The 17,860-nt window shown below is 68.9% G+C and overlaps 3 protein-coding genes and 2 non-coding genes across 5 annotated transcripts in view; all 5 read left to right on the top strand.

Moving 5' to 3' along the window:
* The window catches only part of LOC130248854 (SCO-spondin-like), a 38,193-nt gene extending 36,894 nt beyond the window's left edge, over positions 1–1,299 (top strand). The window contains 4 exon segments of the mRNA XM_056482879.1: positions 63–123; positions 200–330; positions 711–861; positions 1,267–1,299. Of these exon segments, the coding sequence (XP_056338854.1) occupies positions 63–123; positions 200–330; positions 711–861; positions 1,267–1,289 (366 nt within the window). The 3' untranslated portion in view covers positions 1,290–1,299.
* Positions 1–17,860, top strand: part of RARRES2 (retinoic acid receptor responder 2) — a 107,589-nt gene that overhangs the window by 49,271 nt on the left and 40,458 nt on the right. The gene's annotated exons all lie outside the window — the stretch shown is intronic.
* On the top strand, positions 1,687–14,504 carry TBRG4 (transforming growth factor beta regulator 4). The gene is made up of 12 exons (XM_056485997.1): positions 1,687–1,756; positions 2,330–2,749; positions 3,955–4,139; positions 4,257–4,389; positions 5,343–5,514; positions 6,752–6,909; positions 8,028–8,138; positions 8,787–8,925; positions 10,406–10,657; positions 11,519–11,630; positions 12,293–12,407; positions 14,150–14,504. The coding sequence occupies exons 2-12, from the start codon at positions 2,354–2,356 to the stop codon at positions 14,273–14,275; spliced, it is 1,899 nt and encodes a 632-aa protein (XP_056341972.1). The 5' UTR covers positions 1,687–1,756; positions 2,330–2,353; the 3' UTR covers positions 14,276–14,504.
* On the top strand, positions 9,625–9,752 carry LOC130250452 (small nucleolar RNA SNORA5). The gene has a single exon (XR_008839979.1). It is a non-coding gene; the product is annotated as a small nucleolar RNA SNORA5 (small nucleolar RNA).
* LOC130250453 (small nucleolar RNA SNORA5) lies at positions 11,349–11,432 on the top strand. The gene has a single exon (XR_008839980.1). It is a non-coding gene; the product is annotated as a small nucleolar RNA SNORA5 (small nucleolar RNA).

Below are 17,860 nucleotides of genomic sequence, written 5' to 3'. Positions count from 1 at the left end.
GGGGGCGCGGGGGGGTCCCCGCGGGCAGGGGCTGAGCCCGGGGGGGTCCCCGCTGCCCGCAGGGCACGGAGCCGGTGCGGGATCCCGGGAGCTGCTGCCCCGTGTGCCGGGACGATTGGCCAGGTGAGACCCGCGCCCCTGGGCACCGCGGGGAGGGGCGGCCCCGCAGGACCCCCCTCACTCCGGACCCCCCGTGCAGAGGAGCCCCCCGGGCCGTGCCGGCTGCTGTCGGCGCTGCGCACCATCGCCAAGGGCGCGTGTGCGCTGCGGGGCGTGCGGGTCACCTACTGCGCGGGGGCGTGCCGCTCCCGCACCGCCGTGAGCGCGCAGGTACGGGGGGTGGGACCCCGGGGGGTGCGGGACCCTTGGGGGGCGCGGGACCCTTGGGGGGTGCGGGACCGGGGGTGCGGGACCCCGGGGGGTGCGGGACCGGGGGTGCGGGAGCGGGGGTGAGGGACCGGGGGATGCGGGACCCTTGGGGGGTGATGGAGCGGGGGAAGTGCGGGACCCCGGGGGGAGTGCGGGACCCCGGGGGGGCTGCGGGACCATTGGGGGGTGCGGGACCCCAGGGGGTGCGGGACCATTGGGGGGTGCGGGACCATTGGGGGGTGCGGGACCCTTGGGGGGTGCGGGAGCGGGGGAAGTGCGGGACCCCGGGGGGGGGTGCGGGACCCCAGGGGGTGCGGGGGTCCCCTGACCGCGCCCCCCAGGAGCCGTACGTGCGGTCGCGCTGCGAGTGCTGCAGTTACCGGCTGGACCCCGCCCGGCCCGTGCGGGCGCTGCTGCTGCGCTGCCCCCGCGGCCGCCCCCGGCCCGCGCTGCTGCCCCGCATCGCCGAGTGCCGCTGCGAGCCCTGCCGGGGTGCGGGGGACACGGGGGGACAGGGGGGACAGGGGGGACACCCCACATGGCCGAGTGCCGCTGCGAGCCCTGCCGGGGTGCGGGGGACGGGGGACACGGGGGGACAGGGGGGACACGGGGGGGGACGGGGGGACAGGGGGGGACACAGGGGGGACACGGGGGGACAGGGGGGGACACGGGGGGACACGGGGGGACACGGGGGGACAGGGGGAGACACGGGAGACAGGGTGGGACACCCAGCATAGCCGAGTGCCGCTGCGAGCCCTGCCGGGGTGCGGGGGACCGGGGACACGGGGGGGACACGGGGGGACAGGGGGACACGGGGGGACACGGGGGTCCCAGGGGGCATCGGGGGGTCCCAGGGGGTTTCGGAGAGCGCCCAAGGGTGACACTCGTGTCCCGCAGGCGGGGACTTCGCCCGGCGCTGAGGAGCCCCCCGCCCCGACCCCCGCCCGTATCGACATCCGGGAGTTTCCGATCGGTGCCAATAAACGATCAATAATCGATGGAGTTCGATAATCGATAATTTATGGATTACCCCACCCGGGGGTGCTGTGGGAACTGGGGGACTCGGGGGGACACTGAGGGGCACTGGGATGAACTGGGGGGTCTCCGGGGGGCACTGGGATGAACTGGCGGGTCTCCGGGGGAGCACTGGGATGAACTGGGATGAACTGGGATGAACTGGGATGATCTGGGGGGTCTCCGGGGGGGCGGCACTGCGGGACACGCACGCGGCCCGGGGCCGATGGCGGCCACGCTCCCGCCCCCTCACGGAATCGGCGCCGTCGCCCCGTGATGACGCAACGAGCGGCCAATAGCGAGCGAGCGCGGCGCGATGACGTCGTAACCTCGCGCCTCGGTGGCGGCCCGTGCGCGGGGCCGCGCGGGAGAGGTCAGAGAGGAACCGGAGCGGGACCGGGAACGGGATCAGGAACGGGATCGGGATCGGGAACGGGGAACGGGAATGGGGAACGGGAACGGGAATGGGAACGGGGAACGGGATCGGGAACGGGGAACGGGATCGGGAACGGGAACGGGATAGGGAACGGGGAACGGGAATGGGAACGGGATCGGGAACGGGGAACGGGATCGGGAATGGGAACGGGATCGGGAATTGGGATGGAATCGGGAACGGGATCGGGAATGGCATCGGGAATGGGATCGGGAATTGGGAACGGGAACGGGAATGGGATCGGGATCGGGATCGGGAATGGGATCGGTAATTGGGAACGGGAACGGGATCGGGAACGGGGTCGGGAATGGGAATGGAATCGGGAACGGGACCGGGAATGGGATTGGGATTGGGTATGGGACCGGGACCGGGAGTGGGCCCGGCGTTGGGATCGGGATCGGGGCACGGGGATGGGGAAGCGGAACCGAACCGAGGAATGGGGCGAGGGGAGAGCGGGGCCGGGGGGAGCCCGGAGCCGGGTGAGACCCTCCCGGTAACGCGGCGCTCCCGCAGCCCGGGATGCGGCGCTGAGCCGCCATGGCCGCGCACCTGCTCCGCCGCTGCTGCCGGCGGCTGCTGCCGCTGCCCGCCCTGCCCGCGGCCCCGCCGGGGCCCGCCCTGCGCACCGGGCCGGCCCGCAGCGCCGAGGGGCCGCGCCCGCGGCAGCGCGACAGCGACAGCAACAGGGACAGTGACGGCCACGGCCACGGCGCCCCCGAGCAGCAGCAGCAGCAGCAGCTGCGGGCGCTGATCCGCGCCGCGGGCAGCCCGCAGGAGCTGCTGCAGGTGAGCCGGGGCCCGGCGCTCAGCAGCAACCTGGCGGCGCTGGCCATCGCCCGGCTGGCCCGGCTGGCCCACGAGCAGCACCTGGACAGCGCCGGCATCCGCGGGGACCCGCGCTTCCTGCAGCTGCTGCGCGCCGTGGACGCGCAGGTGAGGGGCTGGGGGCGCAGGGGGCTGCAGGTGAGGGGTGGGTACAGGTGAGGGGTGGGTGCAGGTGAGGGGCTGGGGGCGCAGGGGGCTGCAGGTGAGGGGTGGGTGCAGGTGAGGGGCTGGGGGCGCTGCAGGTGAGCCACCCACCAGGGCACACCTGGCAGGTGGCACAGGGAGATCAGCAGTGCCATGAGTCATCCCTTGCTGCCCGTGTGCCACATCTGCACCACATCTGTCCCTGTTGCTGATCCAGGTGTGGGACACTCTGGTTTCCCTGTCCCTCACCTGTCCCAACCCATCCCAGGTCTCCCAGGTGTGGAACACTCTGGTTCCCCTGTCTCTGTCCCATCCCAGATCTCTCAGACATGGAACACCGGTGTCCTTGTCCCTCACCTGTCCCTGTCCTGTTGCAGATCTCCCAGGTGTGGCACATGGCGCTGCTGGTGCTGCTGTGGGCCCTGTGTCACACCTGTCTCTCCCTCTCCCAGATCTCTCATGTGTGGCACACAGCACTGCTGGCCCTGTCTCACACCTGTCCCTCTCCCAGATCTCCCAGGTGTGGCACACTCAGGTTTCCCTGTGTCACGCCTGTCCCCTCTCTCTCAGATCTCGCAGGTGTGGCACTCGGCGCTGCTGTGGGCCCTGTCTCACACCTGTCCCTCTCCCAGATCTCCCAGGTGTGGCACACTCAGGTTTCCCTGTGTCACGCCTGTCCCCTCTCTCTCAGATCTCGCAGGTGTGGCACTCGGCGCTGCTGTGGGCCCTGTCTCACACCTGTCCCCTCTCTCTCAGATCTCGCAGGTGTGGCACACTCAGGTTTCCCTGTGTCACACCTGTCCCCTCTCCCCAGATCTCCCAGGTGTGGCACTCGGCGCTGCTGGCGCTGCTGTGGGCCCTGTCTCACACCTGTCCATCCCTGTTGCAGATCTCGCAGGTGTGGCACTCGGCGCTGCTGGCACTGCTGTGGGCCCTGTGTCACACCTGTCCATCCCTGTTGCAGATCTCGCAGGTGTGGCACTCGGCGCTGCTGGCGCTGCTGTGGGCCCTGTGTCACACCTGTCTCTCCCCCAGATCTCTCATGTGTGGCACACAGCGCTGCTGGCCCTGTCTCACACCTGTCTCTCCCCCAGATCTCTCAGGTGTGGCACTCGGCGCTGCTGGCACTGCTGTGGGCCCTGTGTCACACCTGTCCATCCCTGTTGCAGATCTCGCAGGTGTGGCACTCGGCGCTGCTGGCGCTGCTGCGGGCGCTGCCGGCGCTGGGGCTGCCGCGGGACGCGCCGCAGCTGCGCTCGGTGGAGCAGGAGGTGCTGTGGCGGCTGCGGCGCCTGCCCCTGCGGCAGCTGGTGCAGCTGGCCGAGCAGCTGGCGGGGCAGGGGCAGCCCCAGGGGCAGGGCCAGGGCCAGGGCCAGGGCCAGCCCCAGGGACAGAGCCAGGGGCAGAGCCAGCCCCAGGGACAGAGCCAGCCCCAGGGGCAGGGCCAGCCCCAGGGCCAGCCCCAGGACAGCCCCCTGCTGCCCGAGGTGCTGCGCAAGCTGGAGCTGCGCTGGACCGAGCTGGACGGCACACACACCGTGGTGACGCTCATGGCCAAGGTGGGACACCTGTCCCCCACCCTGATGGAGCGCCTGGAGGACAAGGTGGGACCTGGCACGGTGTGGCTGGGGGGAGGCGGGTCCTCAGGCTGGGCTGGGGGGGTCACTGGGGTCACTGGGGTCAGCAGTCCCACCTGGGGTCACTGGGGTCAGCAATCCCACCTGGGGTCACTGGGGTCACTGGGGTCAGCAGTCCCACCTGGGGTCACTGGGGTCAGCAGTCCCACCTGGGGTCACCTGCACTTCCTGTTCTCTGTCTCCCCTCTCCCACTTGTCCCACATCTCACCTGTCCCTGCCCCCTGAGTCCCCTGTCTCCCCTGCCAGGTGCTGGAGCAGTTCTATCCCAGTCTCCCCTGTCTCTCACCTGTCTCACCTGTCCCTGTCTCTCCCCTGTCCCCTGCCAGGCGCTGGAGCTGGCAGAGCAGTTTGCCCCCTGTCTCACCTGTCTCACCTGTCTCTCATCCCAGGCTCTGGAGCTGGCAGAGCAGTTTGCCCCCTGTCTCACCTGTCTCTCCAGTCTCACCTGTCTCTCACCTGTCTCCCCTGTCTCTCCCCTGTCCCCTGCCAGGCTCTGGAGCTGGCAGAGCATTTTGCCCCCTCTCTCACCTGTCTCTCACCTGTCTCACTTGTCTCACCTGTCTCTCCTGTCTCACCTGTCACACCTGTCTCCCCTGTCCCCTGCCAGGCTCTGGAGCTGGCAGAGCAGTTTGCCCCCTGTCTCACCTGTCTCTCACCTGTCTCCCATCCCAGGCTCTGGAGCTGGCAGAGCAGTTTGCCCCCTGTCTCTCACCTGTCTCACCTGTCTCACCTGTCTCCCCTGTCCCCTGCCAGGCTCTGGAGCTGGCAGAGCAGTTTGCCCCCTGTCTCACCTGTCTCTCACCTGTCTCCCATCCCAGGCTCTGGAGCTGGCAGAGCAGTTTGCCCCCAGTCTCTCCAGTCTCTCCTGTCTCACCTGTCTCTCACCTGTCTCCCCTGTCTCTCCCCTGTCCCCTGCCAGGCTCTGGAGCTGGCAGAGCAGTTTGCCCCCGAGCAGCTGCGCCGTGTGGCGCTGGCTCTGGCGCTGCAGCAGCGCCGCTGTGTGCCCCTGCTGCGGGCCCTGAGCTACCACCTGCTGCAGAAACCTGCCCAGCTGCCCCTGCCCGTCAGCACCGACCTGCTCTTCGCCTTCAGTGAGTGCCGGGGCTGGGCTGGGGACGGGCTGGGGCAGTGCCACTGTCACTGTCACTGCCCTGGGGACAGGGCTGGGGCAGTGCCACTGCCTTGGGGACAGGCTGGGGCAGTGCCAGGGGCTGGGGCTGGGGACAGGGCTGGGGACACTACCAGGGACTGGGGTCAGGGCTGGGGGCACTGTCACTGCCACTGCCCTTGGGGACACAGCCAGGGGCACTGTCACTGTCACTGTCCTGGGGCTGGGAGTTTCCTGGGCTGTTTGGGGTGGGGCCAGGTGTGCTTGGAGGTCCCAAACCTTTCCTCTGCCAGGTGAGCCCCAGGGGGTTATCCCAGTGCTGGGGGCTGGGCACTGTGGCTCACCTGTGTTACCAGGTACAGAACCCAGCTCCCCTGGGAGGCTGCTCAGGTGTGCTGTCCCTGCAGGTGTCCCAACCCCGGGGGGCTCTGGCTGTCCCAGTCCCTCCCCAGCTCACCTGCAGCCCTGTAGCACTGGCAGGCTCTCAGGTGTGGGGCACAGGACAGGTGCTCACCTGTAGCACTGTGGCACTGGCAGGCTCTCAGGTGGGGCACAGGACAGGTGCTCACCTGCAGCCCTATGGCACTGGCAGGCTCTCAGGTGTGGGGCACAGGACAGGTGCTCACCTGCAGCCCTATGGCACTGGCAGGCTCTCAGGTGGGGCACAGGACAGGTGCTCACCTGTAGCACTGGCAGGCTCTCAGGTGGGGCACAGGACAGGTGCTCACCTGTGGCACTGGCAGGCTCTCAGGTGTGGGGGCACAGGACAGGTGCTCACCTGTGGCACTGGCAGGCTCTCAGGTGTGGGGGCACAGGACAGGTGCTCACCTGTGGCACTGGCAGGCTCTCAGGTGTGGGGGCACAGGACAGGTGCTCACCTGTGGCACTGTAGCACTGGCAGGCTCTCAGGTGTGGCACAGGTCAGTGCTCAGCGCTGTCCCAGTCCCTCCCCAGCTCACCTGCAGCCCTGGCAGGCTCTCAGGTGCGGCTCAGGTCAGTGCTCACCTGCAGCCCTGCAGCCCTGGCAGGCTCTCAGGTGCGGCTCAGGTCAGTGCTCACCTGCAGCCCTGGCAGGCTCTCAGGTGCGGCTCAGGTCAGTGCTCACCTGCAGCCCTGGCAGGCTCTCAGGTGCGGCTCAGGTCAGTGCTCACCTGCAGCCCTGCAGCCCTGGCAGGCTCTCAGGCGCGGCTCAGGTCAGTGCTCAGCGCTCTCCCCCGCAGGTAAGCTGAACTTCCAGCAGCCGCAGGTGCTGCAGCGCCTGGCGCAGGAGCTGCAGCCCCAGCTGGGCAGCCTGAGCCCGGCCCAGCTCTCGCGCTGCGCCCGCTCCTTCGCCAGCCTGCGCTGGCTCAGCCCGCCCCTGGCCGAGGGCCTGGCCCAGGTGAGCAGGGGGGAGGGAGGGGGGGCTGGAGAGGGTGGGGAGACTCACCTGGGCAGGGGGACAAGGGAGGGACTCATCTGGGCTGGGGGGACAAGGGGGGACTCACCTGGGCATGGGGGACAAGGAGGGACTCACCTGGGCAGGGGGGACAAGGGAGGGGCTCACCTGGGCAGGGGGGACAAGGGAGGGGCTCACCTGGGCAGGGGACGGGGAGAGGGTGGGGGAACCTCACCTGGCCACAGGGGATACAGGGGATGCTCACCTGTGCAGGGGGACATGGAGAGGGTGGGGGAACCTCACCTGGGCATGGGGGACAAGGGAGGGGCTCACCTGGGCATGGTGGGATATGGAGAGGGTGGGGGAACCTCACCTGGGTGTGGTGGGACAAGGGGGGAGTCACCTGTGCAGGGGGTGGTGTCACCTAGACAGGTTCCTGTCACTGGTCCACACTGGTGTCACCTGGGGGCAGGTGGCAGTGGGGCCCCTCCCCTGCCCACGCTGCCCCATTTCCCAGTGGGGATTTGGGATTGTTTCCTGCTGGGTTTGGCTCCATCCAGACCCAGCCAGAGTGCTGGTCCCAGTTCTGTCCCAGTCCTACCTCAGTCCAGTCCCAGTCCTCTCCCAGTCCTCTCCCAGACCTGCCCCAGTTCTCTCCCAGTCCTGTCCCAGTTCTGCTTCAGTCCTGTCCCAGTCCTCTCCCAGTCCTGCCCCAGTTCTGTCCCAGTCCTGTCTAAGTCCAGTCCCAGTCCAGTCCCAGTTCTGCCCCAGTTCTCTCCCAGTCCTGTCCCAATCCTGCCCCAGGTCTCTCCCAGTCCTGCCCCAGTTCTGCTTCAGTCCTGCTCCAGTTCTCTCCCAGTCCTGCTCCAGTTCTCTCCCAGTTCTCTCCCAGTTCTCTCCCAGTCCTGTCCCAGTTCTCTCCCAGTCCTGTCCCAGTTCTCTCCCAGTCCTGCCCCAGTCCTGCCCCAGTCCTTTCCCAGTTCTCCCAGTCCACCCCCTGCCCCTCCCCACCCGCCCAGGGCTGTTCCCGACTCCCCTGTAGCTGGACAAGCCCCCACCCCTCTCTCCTCCCCGGGCGGTGCCTGTGGCTGCTCTCCCACCCCACGTTCCCGTTTCCCCAGTACTGCCTGGAGAACGCTCAGGGCCTGTCCCTGGCCCAGCTCTGCGGGGTCCTGGTCGCCTTCGCCCGCCTCAACTTCCAGCCCAGCTGCAGCCAGGAGTTCTTCTCCATGGTGATGTCCCTGTGACTGCCTGTGCTCTGGGTGGGAGGGACCTCAGAGACCCCCCAGAACCACCCAAATTCCCCATTTCCTCATTTCCTGGCACTCCAGGTGTCCCAAATCCCTCCCAGCTCCCACTTTGGGCACTGGAGCCCAAAGATTCCTGCCCCACAGCCCTCCAAATTCCCCATTTCCTGGCACTCCAGGTGTCCCAAATCCCTGCCAGCTGCAGCCAGGAGTTCTTCTCCATGGTGATGTCCCTGTGACTGCCAATGGTCTGCATGGGGAGGGACCTCAGAGACCCCCACAGCCCCCCAAATTCCCCATTTCCCCATTTCCTGGCACTCCAGGTGTCCCAGATCCCTCCAGCTCCACTGAGGAGTTCTCCATGGTGATGTCCCTGTGATTCCCAGTGCTCTGGGTGGGAGGGACCTCAGAGACCCCCCAAACCACAGATTGCTGCCCCACAGCCCCCCAGATTCACTCCAGGTGTCCCAGATCCCTCCAGCTCCCACTTTGGGCACTGGAGCCCCGTCCAGGTGACCCCCCCAGCTGTCACCTGTCCTGGAGCCCCTGGCACATTCCCACAGGAGAGGGGGGTCACCTGGAGGGCCGGGGCTCACCTGGGCACACCTGTCCCAGCCCGTGTGGTCCCCGCAGGTGCAGGAGCGGCTGCAGGGGCAGGAGCTGGACATGCACCTGCTGACAGACGTGGTGTGGTCCCTGTGCGTGCTGCAGCAGCCCCAGCAGCCTCACCTGAGCCAGGTGCTGGCCCCGGAGTTCCACCGGCGCCTGCGGGGTGAGCGGGGGCGGGGCTGGGGGCGGGGCGAAAATTGGGGCTGGGGGCGGGGATTCGGGGTGGGGGCGGGGATTGGGGGTGGGGGCGGGGATTGGGGGTGGGGTTCAGGATTGGGGTTCAGGGATGAGGTTCAGGGGTGGGGGTGAGGGGTGGGGATCAGGGCTGGGACAGGAGCTTGGGGTTCAGGGTTGGGGTTCAAGGATGGGGTTCGGGGTTGGGGGTCAGGGTTGGGGTCAGGGTTGGGGTCAGGGTTGGGGTTCAGGGTTGGGGTTCAGGGATGGGGTTCAGAGATGGGGGTCAGGGATGGGGTTCAGGGATGGGGGTTCAGGGATGGGGTTCAGGATGGGGTTCAGGATGGGGGTCAGGGATGGGGTTCAGGGATGGGGTTCAGGATGGGGTTCAGGGATGGGGCTCAGGTTGGGGTTCAGGTTGGGGTTCAGGGTTGGGGTCAGGGATGGGGGTTCAGGGATGGGGTCAGGATGGGGTCAGGGATTAGGGTTCAGGGATGGGGTCAGGTTGGGGTTCAGGGTTGGGGTTTTGGGGTTCAGGGTGCGGGTTTTGGGGTTCAGGGATGGGGTCTTGGGGTTCAGGGATGGGGCTCAGGTTGGGGTTCAGGGTTGGGGTTCAGGATTGGGGTTCAGAGATAGGGGGTCAGGGTTGGGGTTCAGGGTTGGGGTCAGGATGGGCTCAGGGTTGGGGTGCAGCCAGTCAAATTCGGTGCCAGCCCCCCCGTGGCAGGGACCGGCCCGCGGCTGCCACAGTGACATCCGTGCCACGAGCCCCGTGTCCCCCCGTGGGCCCGGGGGGTGAATCCACTGGAGACACAGCTGGGACTGCTGGGCTCACCTGGGGACAGCACCTGTCCCAGGTGTCACCTCTGCACAGCCCCAAACCCCCCCTGCCATCCCATGGTGTCACCAGGCTGTCCCCTGTGTCACTGTGCTGTCCCCTGTGTCACCAGGCTGTCCCCTGTGTCACTGTGCTGTCCCCTGGTGTCACTGTGCCATCCTCTGTGTCACCGAGCTGTCCCCGTGTCACTGTGCCATCCCCTGTGTCACTGTGGTGTCCCCTGGTGTCACTGTGCCATCCCCTGTGTCACTGTGCCATCCTCTGTGTCACCGAGCTGTCCCCTGTGTCACTGTGTCGTCCCCTGTGTCACTGTGCTACTGTGCTGTCCCCTGTGTCACTGTCCCTGTCCCTGTCCCCTGTGTCACTGTGCCACCATGCTGTCCCCTGTGTCACCGTGCCTGTCCCGCCCCAGGTGACCCTGTGCTGTCCCTGTGTCACTGTGTCACTGTCCCTGTCCCTGTCCCCTGTGTCCCTGCCACTGTCCCCTGTGTCCCTTCCCTGTCCCCTGTGTCACCTGGCTGTCCCTGTCCCTGTCCCCCGTGTCACTGTCCCTGTCCCTGACCCTGTCCCCCGTGTCACTGTCCCTGTCCCTGTCCCCTGTCCCCCGTGTCACTGTCCCTGTCCCGCCCAGGTGACCCGTCCCCGCGCGCGCACAGCTCGTGGCTGAAGCTGCTGCACATCAATGCCACGGCCAGGCTGGAGGCCCCGGGCTACCAGGGCCCCTTCCTGCCCCCCGAGGCGCTGGGGGGGCCCAGGGCCAGGGCCAGGGACCGGGCCAGGGCCACCCCCCTGCAGCGGGGGCTGCGGGAGGCGCTGCCGGGGGCGCTGGGGGGCCCCGAGCTGCTGCGCTGGGACGTGAGCACGGTGTACGGCTGGGACATCGGTGAGTGCCCGGTGCCAGGCTGGGGGCCGGGCTGTGCCAGGCTGGGGACCTGCCTGTGACACCCTGGGGACCTCCCTGTGCCCCTGTGCCACCCTGGGAACCTCCCAGTGCCACACTGGGAACGTCCCTGTGCCACCCTGGGGACCGGGCTGTGCCAGGCTGGGGGCCGGGCTGTGCCACCCTGGGGACAGTCCTGTGCCACCCTGGGGACCTCCCTGTGCCACCCTGGGGACCGGGCTGGGACCTGCCTACGTCACTGTGCCACCCTGGGGACATTCCTGTGCCACCCTGGGAACCTGTCTGTGCCACCCTGGGGACCTCCCTGTGCCACACTGGGGAACCTCCCTGTGCCACCCTGGGGACTGGGCTGGGACCTGCCTGTGCCACTGTGCCACCCTGGGCATGTCCCCGTGCCACCCTGGGGACCTGTCTATGCCACCCTGGGAACCTCCCTGTGCCACCCCCTGGCTCTGCCACCCACCCTGTGTCCCCCAGCCCTGTCACCCCGTTACCTGCCTGTGCCACCCCTCAGCCCTGTCACCTTCCACTGTCACTCTCCAGCCCTCCTGGCTCGGCCCCCCCCGTCACCCCCTGCCCTCCCTGCCCCCCTGTGCCCCCCTCCCCCCTGCCCTCCCTGTCACCCCCCCCCCGTCCCTCCCCCTGTCACCCCCCCTGCCCCCCCTGCCCCCCCCGCAGCCCAGTCAAATTCGGTCCCCGACCCCCCGTGTTGGGGACCGGCCACCGGCTGCCACAGCAACCCCCCCCCGTGTCCCCGTGTCCCGTCCCTGCCGTGGGGCGGGGCTGGGGCACCCCTGGGACACCGGCCCTGCCCGGGGCTCTGAGTGTCCCCTGTCCCTGCAGACGCCGAGGTGCTGCTGGACAGTGACAACAGAGCTCTGCCCCCCGGGGACTACAGCGCCCCACACCTGCCCCACGGCCAGGGGACAAAGGCACTGCCCGCCGGGGCCAGGAGGTGGGCACGGGGACAGGGGGACAGGGGGACAGGAGAGGATAAGAAGGGGTCAGGGGGGACAGGAGGTGGGGACGGGGACAGGACGGGGGGCAGGGACAGGGAGGGACAGGGGGACAGGAGGGGACAGAGGGGGACAGAGGGCCAGGAGGTGGGGACGGGGACAAGGGGACAGGGGGACAGGAGGGGGGACAGAGGGGGACAGGGGGATAGGGAGGGGACAGGGAGGGGGGACAGGGAGGGATGAGGAGGGGATGAAGGGACAGGGAAGTGACAGGAGGGGATGAGGAGGGGACAGAGAAGGGACAGGGGGGACAGGGAGGGGACAGGAGGGTGTCCTGAGGTGGGGACAGGGAGGGGACAGGGAAGGGATGAGGAGAGGATAGGAGGGGACAGAAGGGGACAGGAAGGGACAGGAGGTGACAGGGAGGGGATGAGGAGGGGACAGGGAGGGAACGGGGGACAGGGAAGGGATGTGGAGGAGCAATAGGAAGGGTCGGTGGAGAGAAGAGGGGACAGGAGGGGCACAGAGGGAGGGACAGGAGGGGATCAGGAGGGGACAGGGAGGGGACAGGAGGTGACGGGAGCGGCCCCGCTGAGGCTCTGTGGGCTCGGTGTCCCCGTGCTCACGCCGTGTCCCCTCCCTGTCCCCCTGTCCCCCCCAGGCTGGCCGTGCTGCGCTGGGAGCTGCCGCACTTCAGCTCTCGGGGCCGGGAGCTGCTGGGCCGGGGCTCCATGGCCCGGAGGCACCTGCGGGCGGCGGGGTTCCTGCTGGCCGAGGTGGGCGGGGCTGGGGGCGGGGCTGGGCGGGGCTGGGTGGGGCAGGGGGCGGGGCTGGGCGGGGCTGGGTGGGGCAGGGGCGGGGTTGGGGGTGGGACAGGGGGCGGGGCTGGGGCTGGGGGTGGGGCGGGGCGGGGGCTGGGGGCGGGGCTGGGCGGGGCTGGGAACCGCCCCCGAGATCCCCTGGGTGTCCCCGGAACCACCCAGGGCACCCCCGAGCCTGGCCCCAGGTGACACATCCACGTGGCATCTCAACCCCACCAGCCTTTTCCAGCAGAAATATTCCCAAAAACATTCCCAAAATAGTCCCAAACATTCCCAAAATATTCCCCAAACATTTCACAAACATTTCACAAATATTCCCCAAGTGCCCCCTGGAGCAGAGCCCACCGCCCTCCTGCCAGGTGCCCCTGGCACTCAGGTGTGGCCTCACCTGTGCCTGTGGCCACCCTGGTGACACCAGCCAGGTGCCATTGTCCCCCTGCACACCTGGGCACACCTGGGCCCCCCTGAGCACCCCATGGCACAACTGGGCACCCCTTGAGCACCCTATGGCACACCTGAGCTCACCTGGGCACCCCCTGAGCACCCCATGGCACACCTGGGCTCACCTGGGCACCCCCTGAGCACCCCATGGCACACCTGAGCTCACCTGGGCACACTTGGGCACCCCCTGAGCACCCCATGGCACACCTGAGCTCACCTGGGCACACTTGGGCACCCCCTGAGCACCCCATGGCACACCTGGGCTCACCTGGGCTCACCTGGCCACGCCCAGCTCCGTGGGTGGGGCCCTGGCTCCTCCAGCTCCCCCCCCGGCTCAGCAGGGATCAGCCCCGTGATCCCCCCGGGCCACCTGCCAGGGCAGGGGGGGACAGGGTGACAGGGAGGTGACACCGACGGCTGATCCTGTGGGGCCATCCAGGATTAACCCGGGGGTAATTATAGCCCTGGGGGGTGACAGCCACGTGCCACCCCTGGGTCATGTCACCCCTGGGTCACTGCCACCCCCTGGGTCACTGTCACCTGCTGGGTCACTGCCACCCCAAGGTCACTGCCACCCCCTGTGTCACTGCCACCCCTGTGTCACTGCCACCCCCTGGGTCATGTCACCCCTGGGTCACTGCCACCCCCTGTGTCACTGCCACCCCAGGGTCACTGCCACCCCCTGTGTCACTGTCACCCCTGGGTCACTGCCACCCCTGTGTCACTGTCACCCCAAGGTCACTGCCACCCCCTGTGTCACTGCCACCCCCTGGGTCATGTCACCCCTGTGTCACTGCCACCCCTGTGTCACTGTCACCTGCTGGGTCACTGCCACCCCAAGGTCACTGCCACCCCAAGGTCACTGCCACCCCCAGGGTCACTGCCACCCCCTGTGTCACTGCCACCTCAAGGTCACTGCCACCCCTGTGTCACTGCCACCCCTGTGTCACTGTCACCTGCTGGGTCACTGCCACCCCTGTGTCACTGCCACCCCCAGGGTCACTGCCACCCCCTGTGTCACTGCCACCCCCTGTGTCACTGCCACCTCAAGGTCACTGCCACCCCTGTGTCACTGCCACCCCTGTGTCACTGCCACCCCCTGTGTCACTGCCACCTCAAGGTCACTGCCACCCCTGTGTCACTGCCACCCCCTGTGTCACTGCCACCCCCAGGGTCACTGTCACCCCAGTGTCACTGCCACCCCCAGTGGCGCTGTCACTGCCCCGGTGGTGGCACTGTCACACCTGTCCCCGCAGGTGCCCCACTACGAGTTCCTGGAGCTGAAGCTGGAGCGGCAGCGCGTGGCCTACCTGAAGGACAAGGTGGCCAAGGCCCTGGCCAGTGACACTGCGGGGGACACCGCGGGGGACGCGGCCACCTGACCCCCCCGCGGCCACCACGCCTCGGACAGGTGCCACAGCCCTGTGCCAGTGGCAGCAGGTCACCCTGCCAGGGTGGCCCAGGGCTGGGCACAGGTGGCCACGTCACCACGGCGAGGGGTCACAGCAGGTGGCCCTGCCCGGGTGGCCCTGCCCGGGTGGCCCTGTCCCCGTGTCCCCACGTGCTGCTCCGTGTCACCCACGGCTCAAATAAAGCCAGAACTGTACAGGGGTGGAGGCTGGGCGTGGTGGCACTGGGGACGGGTGGCACACGGGGTGGGTGGCACTGGGGACAGGTGGCACTGGGGACATTGGGGACAGGTGGCACTGGGGATGGGTTACACAGGGGATGGGTGGCACTGGGGGACGGGTGGCACATGGGATGGGTGGCACTGGGGACAGGTGGCACTGGGGACATTGGGAACAGGTGGCACTGGGAATGGGCGACACAGGGGATGGGTGACACAGGGGGACAGGTGGCACTGGGGACAGGTGGCACTGGGGACGGGTGACACAGGGGATGGGTGGCACTGGGGGACAGGTGGCACTGGGGACAGGTGGCACTGGGGATGGGTGACACAGGGGACGGGTGGCACTGGGGGACAGGTGGCACTGGGGACATTGGTGACAGGTGGCACTGGGAGACAGGTGGCACTGGGGATGGGTTGCACTGGGGGACAGGTGGCACTGGGGACAGGTGGCACATGGGACGGGTGGCACTGGGGACATTGGGGATGGTTGCCAGGTGCAACTGGAGCTGTGTGACAGCAGTGCCAGGTGTCACTGGCACAAGGTGACATAGGGGCTGGTTGGCATCATGGCCAGGTGACATCGTGGCTAGGTGACATTGGGGCCAGGTGACATGGGAGACAAGTGGCATTGGGGTTGGTGACATTGGGGTTGGGTGACACTGGGGCTGGGTGACACCAGACAGGTGACACTGGCAATGGGTGACATCAGGGTTGGTGGCACTGTGGTGGCAGTGGGCTCAGTGCCATCAGCGCTGGTGGCACTGGCTGTGCCCACACCCCCCGTGCCCCTTGTGCCCCCCGTGTCCCCCAAGTCCCTCGTGTCCCCTGTGCCCCCCGTGCCCCCCATGCCCCCCGGTGTCCCCCGTGCCCCCCATGCCCCCCGTGTCCCCTGTGCCCCCCCGTGCCCCCTCCCCCTCCCGGGCGCCGGTCTGAGCCGCGCTGGGATCAGGAGCCACCGGCCTTTATTGCGATTATCCCGGGATTGTCCCCGGGGCAGGGACAGGGACAGGGACAGGGACAGGGACAGGGACAGCAGCAGTGGGGGTGGGGAGGGGCAGCAGCACCCCGCGCTTTGGGGGGTCTCTAGCGGGGGGGTCACATCCCAGAGCCCCCACGGGGTCCCTGAGACCCTCAGGCCTCGATGGGGGGGGACGGGACAAGGTGGCTCAGGACAAACCTGGGGTGACACACGGGGCGGGAGCGGCTGTGGGGGTGGCCTGGGGGGACACGGTGACAGGGGGACACGGTGACAGGGGGGACACACAGTGACGGGGGGGACACACCGTGACAGGGGGGACACGGTGACAGGGACACACGGTGACAGGGGGGACACGGTGACAGGGGGGACACACGGTGACAGGGGGGACACGGTGACAGGGGGGACACGGCCGGGCAGGAGCTGCTGAGTCACCGCTCGGGGCTGTGCCTGGCACCGGCAGCGCGGGCACGGCCGGCCCGAGGGGACAATGCCAGCCCGGGGAGGGACAATGCCAGCCCGAGGGGACAATGCCAGCCCGAGGGGGGGGACAATACCAACCCGGGCAGGGGACAGTGCCAGCCTTGGTGGGGACAATACCAACCCGGGGGGGACAATGCCAGCCCGAGGGGACAATGCCAGCTCGGGGGTGGGCAATGCCAATCTGGGGAGGGGACAGTGCCAGCCTTGGTGGGGACAATGCCAGCCCGGGGGGACAATGCCCGCCCTCATCCTGCACCCCCCGGCGCCCCGGGAACACGCGGGGGGACAGGCGGCTCCCGCCCTGCCCCCACCCGCGCAGACGCTTCGGGGGCTCCGCCCGGCGCCCCCTCCCCAGTCCCGCCCCGCGCCCCGCGGGTGCTCGTCCCCCTTCAGGAGACAAAGTGGGGGAACCGAGGCGGGCCCCGCCCTCCCCCCCCGAGCTGATGCAAGCGCTGGGTGGGCCCGAGCCCCCCCCGCCGGCGCTACCCCGGTATCGCGACAGAGCCGCGGCCGGGCGGGACGCGATTCCCGCTGACATCAGCCGGGCCGGGCCCCCCCGGGCCCCCCCGCCCCCGCCCCAGCCCCGCTGATGCTCCCGCGCCGCCGCCGTAGCCGCGTCCGCCCGGAGCCGAGCGGGGGGGGCCGGGCCGGGGGGGGCCCCTGAACCCCTGAAACCCGCCGGGACCGAGCCCAGCCCGGGACGGGATGCCGGAGGGAGCGGAGGCAGGTGAGCGAGGATGAGGAGGGAACGGAGCGCGGGGTGCGGGGACGGAGCCCCAGAACGGGAAAGGAACGCGGCGATGAGGAGGGAGCGGCGGGATGAAGGACGGGCCGGAAGGATGAAGGACGGAGCGGAAAGGACGGAGCGGGAGGATGAGGATGGAGACGGTGGGATGAAGGACGGAGCCGGAGCCTCCGGGAGGGAGATGGAGAGGAAAGAGCGGGAGCGATGGAGGATGAGGATGGAGCAGGGATGAAGGACGGAGCAGGGAGGGAGCAGGAGGGAAGGTGGAGAGAGGTGGGGGATGAAGGACAGAGGTGCAATGATGGAGCCGGAGGATGAGGATGGAGCGGGGGATGAAGGGCAGGGCCGGAGGATGAGGATGAGGATGGAGCCGGGGGATGAAGGGCAGAGAAGGAGGATGAGGATGGAGCGGGGGATGAAGGCAGGGCCGGAGGATGAGGATGGAGCGGGGGATGAAGGGCAGAGAAGGAGGATGAGGATGAGGATGGAGCCGGGGATGAAGGCAGGGCCGGAGGATGAGGATGGAGCGGGGGATGAAGGGCAGAGCAGGAGGATGAGGATGGAGCGGGGGATGAAGGGCAGGGCCGGAGGATGAGGATGGAGCCGGGGATGAAGGCAGGGCCGGAGGATGAGGATGGAGCCGGGGACGAAGGGCAGAGCAGGAGGATGAGGATGGAGCGGGGGATGAAGGCAGGGCCGGAGGATGAGGATGAGGATGGAGCGGAGGCCGCGGCTCTCGGCGCCGCCCGGGCTCCGGGCCCGGCACAACCGGGGGGCTCCGGCCCTGCCCCCCCCGGGCGGGCACGGGCGATTTTTGGGGACCCCGATTCGGGGTCACCACCCTCCCTCCACCCCCGGAACCAGCGGGGTCCGCATCGGGCTGTGCCCCCCGTACTGGGATGTGCTGGGGGGAACTGGGGGGACTGGGGGGGGCTGAGCCCCGCGACCCCCCTGCACCATCCCATCCCGGGGTGGGAAACTGAGGCACAGCCCAAGGTCACCCCGCAAGTGTCCCCGGGGGCCACTGTCACCTGCGGGGGGGCTGGGCACAGCGGGGACAGGGAGAGGGACACCCCGTCCCTGTGCCCCCCAGAGCTGAGACCCCCAGAAAGGGGGCGAGGGTCCCGTTTGGG

The sequence above is a fragment of the Oenanthe melanoleuca genome, chromosome 2 (assembly GCF_029582105.1).
Source record: "Oenanthe melanoleuca isolate GR-GAL-2019-014 chromosome 2, OMel1.0, whole genome shotgun sequence".
In the NCBI taxonomy this organism is placed as follows: domain Eukaryota; kingdom Metazoa; phylum Chordata; class Aves; order Passeriformes; family Muscicapidae; genus Oenanthe; species Oenanthe melanoleuca.
The sequence above is the reverse complement of the archived record's forward strand: the minus strand, read 5'-3'. Positions and strand labels throughout refer to the sequence as shown.